Raw genomic sequence first — 10000 nt, forward strand, 5'->3', positions numbered from 1 at the left:
CCCACACACAACCACACACACACCCACCCCCCACACACAACCACACACACACCCACACCCCCCCACACACACCCCACACACACAACCACACACACACACACTCCCCCTCCCCCCCACACACACACTCCCCCTCCCCCTACAACCCCTCCCTCACGGCACACACTCCCCCACCCCAACCCTAACCCCACTTACATAAACATCCCTGCCCTGGTCCAAGCGGATGACGTCACCAGCGACAGTGACGTCAAGGAAGCGGGTGAAGGCCCTGTTCTTGTAGCGTGATGTGGGGTCCCTCTGGTTCTTGACATGGACGCTGAAGGCACAGCCCGGGGCGGCAGAGGCGGCCATCAGGTAGCTGCACTCCGCCCTCAGGTTATAACGCGCCCCGTCGAACGTTGTGTAGTGAGGGTCGCCTCTTGCTTCACACTGACACACGTCTGTGGTTGAAAACATACAATATACGTTAGTTTGTATTTTTGACCAAAATATGACATTTGACATAGATCGAGACAGACAGTGTTCCTCCGCTGTCCAGGTGAACAATAACTGTCGAGATCTGTGTAAAATGTCTTATTTTGGTCAAAATATGCACATAACATTTATGTATCGATCAATTCTGGTTAGAATTCCTTTTAGTTTTTGGCTCACGTAAGTGTAGCCTATGCGATCGTAACTTTGTCTGTCTGTGCGTGCGTGCGTGCGTATGTGCGTATGTGCGTGCGTGCGTGTGTATGTCTGTGGTAGAAACTCTAACATTTGAAGACGTCACATTACATTGACGTCACATTATGACGTAAGAGGGTTAGACGTCACGCGAAGGAAGTACTGAAAGTCTCGGTCATTATTATTTTGAGCGGGCCGAGACTAGTTGGCAGTCGTGTCCCTGTAAGTAGGCTACATGCAGACAGACAGATCTAGATCTAGTGTCTCGCTTTCTTGCACAGTTTCACCTATGCTCTTTCTGTGTGTGTGTGTGTGTGTGTGTGTGTGTGTGTGTGTGTGTGTGTGTGTGTGTGTGTGTGTGTGTGTGTGTGTGTGTGTGTGTGTGTGTGTGTGTGTGTGTGTTACTGTTTGTCGATTTCTTACGTGAGCCTTGATGGCTTCGCCTCTTGTTATGATTGAACGCACACAAACATGCACTATTTTGTTATTCGCGGCTGGCCGCCTAAATACGAAGTTTAGTCGGCCTCTGATGTCACATGGCTCAAAGAAGGGAAATCCAGTGTTCAATCCATACGTTGCAATATAAATACTATGTATTGATTGAACATTAGATTTTTCTTCTTTGAGCCATGTGACGTCAGAGTCCAACAAAAACTCATTTGTAGGCGGATAGCCGAGACCACAAAATAGTGCATGTTTGTGTGCGTTCAATCTTAAAAAGTAAAAGGAAAAAGAACTCAAATCGATCGATACATAAAATTAATGTTATTTGTACTTTTCACCAAAATATGACCTTTTACGCGGACCGGAACAGTCATGAGTGTTCCTCCAAAATCGCGCCAGCGTATAACTATAAGGAAATGCGATGTGATGCAATACAATAGAATGGAATCAACAAAGATTACAGTGCAATGAAACGTATAGCAATACTATACAACGCAACGGATACAATACAATACAATACAATGCAATACAATACAACCATAGCGTTCTCTACTACAGGCCTGGTCAGCGTGCGACTGGGGTCTCTGACTGGGGGCCTGCTCGCGAAGAAGCAAGGGAGGCTACTCGTGGTTACACATTGACCGCTAAACTTCCGGCAATGGTTGCTCGTGGTTGACATGTGCTATTCTGTATTCTTTTGATCAAAACTAACGTGTTTTCTTTCTCCGTTGCTCCATTATGGGGAAGAAATGTAGTGTATACGGTTGCAAAACCAACTACACGCATTCTTCTGAAAAAGGATGTGGTGTTGAGAGGAAGTTGTCTGTATTCAGATTTCCTAAGGACGAAACAGAGAAGAAAGTTTGGATTTCTGTGATTCCGAACGACAAGTTTGTAGTTACCAAAGACACTGTTGTGTGCGAACTGCACTGGCCTCATGGTTTCGAAACTGTCACCGTCAGAGGAAAACAAAGGCCGAAATATCCACCCTCCGTTTGGCCCAGCGTACCAGCCAGTCAAATTCCAACTCCTGCACCCAGTGCTCGTACGACAAAGCGTTCGTCATGCTTTGAGAGGAACAGTGAAGAAGACCAGCTTGCAGCTTTCTTGAAGAGTGATAATGTAACTTTTTCTGATATGACAGACAAGTTGTTAACCAACGAAAGGGATTTGCGTGCTCCCGTTATTTCTTTCATGGACAGTGGTGTTTTGAATGTTCAGTCAAAGAAGTTCTTGAATGGAGTACCTTTGTTTGTGATCTGCATTTCGCCCGATCAAACGTTTGAAAATGTTCACCTGGGTGTTAAATGTACTGCTTCCCCCTTGTCCAAAAACAGGATTACCATGTTGAAGACTTGGTCCGCACTTGAGGAAAATGTCAGGTATTTGAGTTCTCTGGATATTGATAGAAAGAAGACTATAATTCAGCAGCAGCTACAAGCAATGGAGACGCGGCAAGTTGGTAAGCCCCTCTACACTCCTGAAATTGTTATCAGGGCGTTTCAGTATTTTGCAACTTCGCGTTCTTTGTTCGAAAGACTGCGGGGTGATTTCCAGCTGCCTTCTGTGAAAACATTGACGAGGATAACATCAACAGTCGCCAAAGCTGATGAATCAACGTATTCTGATACAGTGTTCAGTTCGCTGGAGGAGAAGCAAAGATTGTGTGTTGTGCTTCATGATGAAGTGTATGTAAAGAAGATGCTGCTGTATCATGGAGGACAGGTGTTTGGCAGGAGTGCAGACAATCCCCAGTGTCTAGCAAAGACTGTACTTGGTATTATGGTAAGCTGCATGTTTGGTGGACCCAACTTTCTCTCCAAGATCCTGCCCATCTCCAGGCTCAACTCTACATTTTTGTACGGGCAGCTTCAACAGTCGATGGAGGCAATCGCACAAGCTGGTGGTCAAGTGAAAGCTGTCATCAGCGATGGAAACCGCACCAACCAGTCTTGTTTCAAACTGTTTGGGGCTAGCGCAGAGAGGCCATGGGAAACAGAAGCTGGTATTTTTCTGCTATATGACTATGTGCACCTCCTGAAGAACATACGTAACAACTGGCTGACTGAGGCAACATGTGAGCTGAGATTTGACCACGGCGGTGAGATAAGAACAGCAAAGTGGAGTCACCTCATTCAACTGTACAGGTTGGAAGCAGATTCCATTGTCAAGATGTCTGACCTGGATGAAGTGTCAGTGCTGCCCAAGCCCATAGAGAGACAGAAAGTATCTACGTGTTTAAATGTGTTCAGCGAAAAGACCCATCAAGCGCTGCTGAGCCATCCAGGAATGAAAGACTGCGAGGGTGTTGAAGATACTGCGCTCTTCATAGATGATCTCCAGGCAGCAGTCAGTGACCCCAGTGACCCCAGGCTCACCACTGTGCTTCAGTTTGGAGACATGGCTCTACAGATGGCTGGTAGGCAGGGCAAAAGGCAGAAGCAACTCACGCGTGACACCGGACAAGCCATACACCACACCTGCAATGGACTTGTCAGCCTGTGCCGCCACCTCTTGTCGACGACGCACCAGTATGTCCTGCTGGGTCAGTTCTCCACTGATCCTTTGGAGAAAGAATTCAGCAAGCTTCGGCAAGGGTCAGGGGGGACCTACTTTATCAATGTCCAGCAGATTGTTGAGAAGACCAGAATTAATAAAACAAAGCTGTTACTCTCCCTCAAGGCAGACATGAGTTGTGTAGATGCAGGCCATCACTGTCCTAACTGTGAATTCACAATCGAAGCTGACGAGAAGGCGTGCGAGGCTGTTGACAATCTCGAGGCACTGGAGTCATCGGTACCATCAGAGACAAAGGCAGTGCTAGTCTACATTGCTGGATATGTGACACGCAAAGATCCACAGTTTGATGAGGTGTCTTTGCTTGGACAGACATCATTCTACTTCGACATTAGTATGGTGACTACACCAAGTCTCAGGACAGAGGTGGCCTCAATATTCCGTCTGATAGAGCCTGCCAGTGGAGCATTTTCTGTCTTGTCATCTTCAACCTGGTGAAAGACTCAGTGTGTCGGACGTCATTCTGAGACATTCAAGTTTGAGATGGAGGAGAGACATGCAAGGACACTTACCAACATTTTCCTGAACAACTACTGCAGTGCCGCAACTCCCCGTTCAACAAAAGAACCTGCACTGAAGAGGTTGAAGTTGTCAGAGTCAGCGTAGCACGCTTCTTCGGTGAGTTTCAAGTACTTCTCCTGGTTCTTCCTTGTTTTCTCTCTGCGTTCTGTACCACCTTCTTCTTGATACCAGTTACAGTCTGTCTCTTGTGGCAGGTCTTTTAACCCTTACGCTGGTTATCGTGACATATATGTCGCGCATCTTTACAAATACTGTCACCTTTTTGTCACGACATATGTCACGCTACTACTGCCTACTGGCTGAGTCTGTTTGGTCGGTTCCGATTCCCTAACATGGATGCGAAAACCTATATGACCGTTTTTCTTTATTTTTCTCTGTTAATTCACCAGTAACATGTGTTACAGAATTGCAACAGTGTAAGGGTTAATATCAGGTTTGAAGTATAATGATAATCATATTCATATAATTTTTGGGGTGGTTCTAACAGTAAGTGAGTCAATAAACCACTTACTGACTTAATCAATGAATGCTATGAAAATGGCAACAAAATGGCATCGACATCAAGCTATTTTCAGTTAAATAGAACACTAAGACATAAGACATAAGATCATTTATTGTCCATACCATTAATTACAATATATGGAAAAGCGTGGTTCATTTGCTCTTAAAACAACCAAAACAACACATGACAACAACCTTAAAAAAACTAAAATAAGAACAATAAAACATACGAAGTAAGAATTAAACACCCAAAGTACTCCAGACAGGCACTGAATAAACCAACAGTTTTTTTTTGCCCTGATAAACAGTTGAGCATAACTTTACATTCCACATGTATGGTTTGTCAATTAACACAATACTGAGGTTTAGCAGCACTGAAACAGTAGGCCCCCAGTCAGAGGCCCCAGTCGCAGGATGACTAGGCCTGTTGTTAAGATCGCCATGAATACAATACAATACAATACAATACAGTACAATACTTTGGGGAGACACAGAAATGTTTCTTTTTGCTCGGCACACATAATAAGTAAGACAGTGGAACAGATAACACTCAATACTTTACATTAAAATAACAAAATAGAAAAGATAAAAGTTAGCTGTAGTATGTAAGCTTGTGAGTCCTGACGTTATCATCCATGGCGCCGTGTACATAGCTAATAAAAAATATTATTACTAATCTATTTATAATTTCATCTGCTGAAACCATCTTAATATTTTCTTGTAGGTTATGTTCTAATACTGTTATATAGAGCTAGTGTATTTGACCACTCTGCAGTTATGTTCTAATACTGTTATATATAGAGCTAGTGTATTGACCACTCTGCAGTTATGTTCTAATACTGTTATATATAGAGCTAGTGTATTGACCACTCTCTGCAGTTATGTTCTAATACTGTTATATATAGAGCTAGTGTATTGACCAATCTCTGCAGCGCTACTAGCTTTGCTCCTTACTACCCTCGAGTTTAAAGAATGATCGTATCTTATCTTTTGTTTGCGTCAGGCTATACAATAAAGAGGTTTTGTTTTTGTTTTGTGCTTTTGCGGTGCTATCGTGCATTCCTGCCTTCAGTATAAGTGTTCACAAACAAAAAATCCATTTTATTTACATTTTGAGGAACCTTACCTTTTGTCTTGGATTTTTGTTGCTTCTCTTTCTCCTTGACTTGAACATCGACAGGCTCTAGTTCCTGGATTGGTTCTGGTACGGGCTCTGGCTTCTGGACTGGTTCTGGTTCTGGTACAGGTTCTGGCTCCTGAACGGGTTCTGGTTCTGGTACAGGTTTTTGCTTCTGTACTGGTTCTGGTTCTACAACAGGCTCTTGCTCCTGGACTGGTTCTGGTTTCTGAACTGGCTTTGGTTTCTGTACTGGTTCTGGTTCTGCAACAGGCTCTGGCTCTTGCACTGGTTCTGGTTCTGGCACTGGCTTTGGTTCCTGAACTGGTTCTGGTTGGGGCACAGGCTCTGGCTCCTGAACTGGTTCTGGTTGGGGCACAGGCTTTTGCTCCGGAACTGGTTCTTGTTCTGGCACAGGCTCTGGCTCCTGAACTGGTTCTGGTTGGGGCACAGGCTCTGGCTCTTGAACTGGTTCTGGTTCTGGCATAGACTCTGGCTCCTGAACTGGTTCTGGTTGGGGCACAGGCTCTGGCTCCTGAACTGGTTCTGGTTCTGGCACAGGCTCTGGCTCCTGAACTGGTTCTGGTTGGGGCACAGGCTCTGGCCCCTGAACTGGTTCTGGTTCTGGCACAGGCTCTGGCTCCTGTACTGGTTCAGCAACAGGCTCTTGTTTCTGGACTGGTTCTGGTTGCGGCGCTGGTGTAGGCTCTGGTTTCTGAACTGGCTTTGGTTTCTGAACTGGCTTTTGTTTCTGAACTGTTTCGGGTTCTGGTACAGCTTCTGTCTCCTGTGCTGGTTCTGGTTCTGCAACAGGCTCTGGTTCCTGTAGTGGTTCCGGTTGAGGCATAGGCTCTGGCTCCTGAACTGTTTCTGGTTTTGGCACAGGCTCTAGCTCCTGAACCGGTTCTGGTTTCTCATCTGGTTTTGGTTCCTCAACTTGTTCTGGTTCTGGCACTGGCTCTTGTTTCTGGACTGGTTCTTGTTCTGGGACAGGCCGTGAGGCAGGCTCTGGCTCCTTAACTGTTTCTTGCTCAGGCTCTGGAACTGGTTCTGGTTCCTGGACTGGTTCTGGTTCTGGTACAGGCTCTGGCTCCTTGGCTTGTTCTGGTTCCTTCACTGGTTCTGGTGCAGGTTGTGGGACAGGTTCTGGTTCCTTCACTGGTTGTTCCGGTTCTTTAGCCAGCTCAGGCGTTGTTGTTTTGACAGCTGGCGGAAGCTGGATGTCTAGCTGCGGGAAGCGAGTTTTGATGCTAACCACCAAGTCATCCACGTCAATGTCAGGATACTCGGACTTTATGTTCTTCACGAACTGAGGAATCCTGGCTTTGGGCAGCTTGAGCGCGATGGACATAAAGAGACTGGGCAGGTCCAGGTCGGGGAAGTGCAGGGAAATGTCCCACAGGAACGGATTCAGCTCAGCTTTAGGCAGCTTCAGAGAAACATCCAGAAGCAGATCAGGCAGACTCAGGTCGGGAAACTTGAACGTCAGGTCCTCCAAAAAGGAAGGCAGCTCCACTTCAGGCATCTGAACAGACAGCGAATCCACTATGCTGGGAATATCAAGGTCGGGGAGCTTCAGGGACAGATCGAGCAGAATTTGCGGCAGGTTGGGAACGGGGAACTCTGAAGCAAATGACAGGAAATAACTGGGGAAATCAAGGTCAGGGAACTTCAAGGCTATATCAGCAAGAAAGTCTGGCACCTCTGTCCACGGCAGCTGGAATGCAATGCTAGACAGGAGACCAGGGAAGTCAATGTCTGGGAAGCTGGCCGACAGATCTGCGAACAGTTTGGGAAGCGACAAAGGAGGCAGCTGTAGCCCAAAGTTCAGCAAGAAATTTGGAAGGTCAAAATCTGGAAACTTTCCAGAAACATCGACGAGGAAAGATGGAAGCTCTGACTTTGGCAGTTTCAACGAAATAGATGTGAGGAAATAGGAGAGGCTGAAGTCGGGAAATTTCAAAGTCAAGTCAAGGAGAAACTGAGGGAGGTCTGGTACCGGGAAACGTAGGGCCAAAGACATTAGGAAGTCTTGTAAGTCGAAATCTGGAAATTTCTTAGAAATGTCAGCAATGAACGAAGGCCGTTCGACCTCTGGCAGCTCAAGCGTAACAGACCCCAGTAGATTAGGCAGGTCAAGGTCAGGGAAGGTCAGAGAAAGGTCAAACAGAAATTGGGGCAGGTCAGCTGTTGGCAGCTTTGGCGCGAAAGTGGCGAGAAAGTCAGACAGGTCAAAGTCAGGAAACTGCATGGAGATGTCATAGAGGAACGACGGAAGCTCTGCTCTTGGGACGTTCAAGGACACTGAGGTCAGAATACTGGGGAAGTCAAGGTCAGGCAGCTTTTGGGACAGGTAGAAGAGGATGTCGGGAAGGTCAGGAAGAGGCAGCCTGAGTTCCAGGTTCAGCAGAAAATCAGGAAAATTGATGTCCGGAAACTGGAACTTGACAGCAGACAGAAAATCGGGCAAGTCTGCACGGGGAAGCTCCAGTGCGATGGACGCCAGGAGATCCGGTAGATCCAAGTCCGGCAGTTTCACAGACAGATCCGCAAGCAGCTTTGGCAGCCTTCGCAAAGGGAACCTCAAAGCGAAAGACAGCAGAAAATCTGGGAAATGGATTTCAGGAAATTTCGCAGACACATCAGAGAAAAAAGAAGGAAGATCTGCCTTGGGAAGTTTCAGCGCGATTGAGGTCAGTAGATCGGGAAAGTCAAGGTCGGGTAATTTCAGGGTCAGATCAAGCAGAAACTGGGGGAGGTCCGCTACTGGAAAACGCAGTACTAGCGACAACAGAAAGCCTGGTAAATCAAAATCTGGAAACTTCTGAGAGATTTCAGCTATGAAGGAAGGTCTGTCAACCTCTGGCAGTCCCAGAGAAATGGAAAGAAGGAGATCAGACAGGTCAAGGTCGGGGAAGGTTAGAGAAAGGTCAAACAAGAACTGAGGAAGTTCTGCTGAAGGTAGCTTTAGTGCGAAAGTTCCCAGAAAACCAGGAAGGTCAAAATCGGGAAACTGGATTGAGATGTCAGAAAGGAACGAGGGAAGGTCAATTCGGGGAATGTTCAAGGACAGTGAGGTCAACAGACTCGGAAAGTCAAAGTCTGGCAGGCCCAAAGACAGCTGGAACAGTATTTTTGGAAGTTTGGACAGGGGAAGTTTGGACAGGGGAAGTTTGGACAGGGGAAGCTTCAACGCTAGATTCAGCACAACACTTTGGAAATCTAGGTCCGGAAACTTGAGCCTGAGAGCAGCGAGGAACTCTGGCAAATCTGCTTTGGGCAGCTCTAGGGCGATGGATACTAGGAGGTCGGGTAGATTGAGGTCAGGGAGCTTCAGCGACAAATCAAGCAACAGTTGCGGCAGTTCTGCTGACGGGAACTTCAAAACCAGCGACAGCAGGAAATCCGGAAAATTGACCGTGGGAAACTTGGCAGAAACACCAGCGAGAAAAGAAGGAAGGTTCACACGGGGAAGTTTGAGAGAGATTGACAACAGCAGGTTAGGCAGATTCAGATCTGGGAATTTTGCTGATAGACTCAGAAGGAAGTCTGGGATGGATGCAGGCTTCAGAGAAAGCGCGAGATCCAGGATGAAATCGGGCAGGGAGAAGTCTGGGAGAGAGATGGAGGCGAGGAACTCGGGCAGGTCGGGCAAGGGCAGCTTGGCTGCCAGGCGCAAGAGAAAAGCCCTCAGGTCGACATCGGGCAAGCTGGCTCCGATCTTGGTGATGAATCCACCCAGCGAGGCACGGGGAAGTCCCAGCCCCACCCGGACAAGCAAGTCAAGTAGGTCAATGTCCGGGAAGCGGACCGCCACCTGAGCGAGGAAATCTGGAATCACATCCGGAGACAGCGACAGCGAGAGTCTCGTCAGGAACGACAACTTGTCCAGGTCACCGACAGCCACAGAGAACCTGAAAGAAAAGTCGACCAGGTCACCCAGCGACAGGTCAGCGGAGAAGGACAGGAAGAGGTCAACGGGGTCAAGGTCAGGCAGGGACAGGATGGCCTTGACCAAAAAGTCCAGCCCGTCTCCACCAGGCAGCTTCCTGTAGACGCCAAGCAGGAAATCGTGGAGGTCAAGAGCCGGGAACTTGTTAAGCACCGCACGCACGTAGGCCGGGAGGTTGGCAACAGGGACGCCTGGAACGGTGTCCAGCAGAAGGTCCAGCAGGC

General features: G+C 47.4%; 1 protein-coding gene across 1 annotated transcript in view; it reads right to left on the reverse strand.

The window, feature by feature from the left end:
- LOC138974792 (uncharacterized) overlaps positions 1-10000 on the reverse strand; it is a 13260-nt gene that overhangs the window by 1737 nt on the left and 1523 nt on the right. Inside the window, exons 3-4 of the mRNA XM_070347521.1 lie at positions 5834-10000; positions 189-437 (exon numbers count right to left, since the gene is read on the reverse strand). The exon at positions 5834-10000 is cut by the window's right edge and continues 148 nt beyond it. Of these exons, the coding sequence (XP_070203622.1) occupies positions 189-437; positions 5834-10000 (4416 nt within the window). The remainder of the gene's footprint in view (positions 1-188; positions 438-5833) is intronic.

The sequence above is a fragment of the Littorina saxatilis genome, linkage group LG8 (assembly GCF_037325665.1).
Source record: "Littorina saxatilis isolate snail1 linkage group LG8, US_GU_Lsax_2.0, whole genome shotgun sequence".
Taxonomy (NCBI): Eukaryota; Metazoa; Mollusca; class Gastropoda; order Littorinimorpha; family Littorinidae; genus Littorina; species Littorina saxatilis.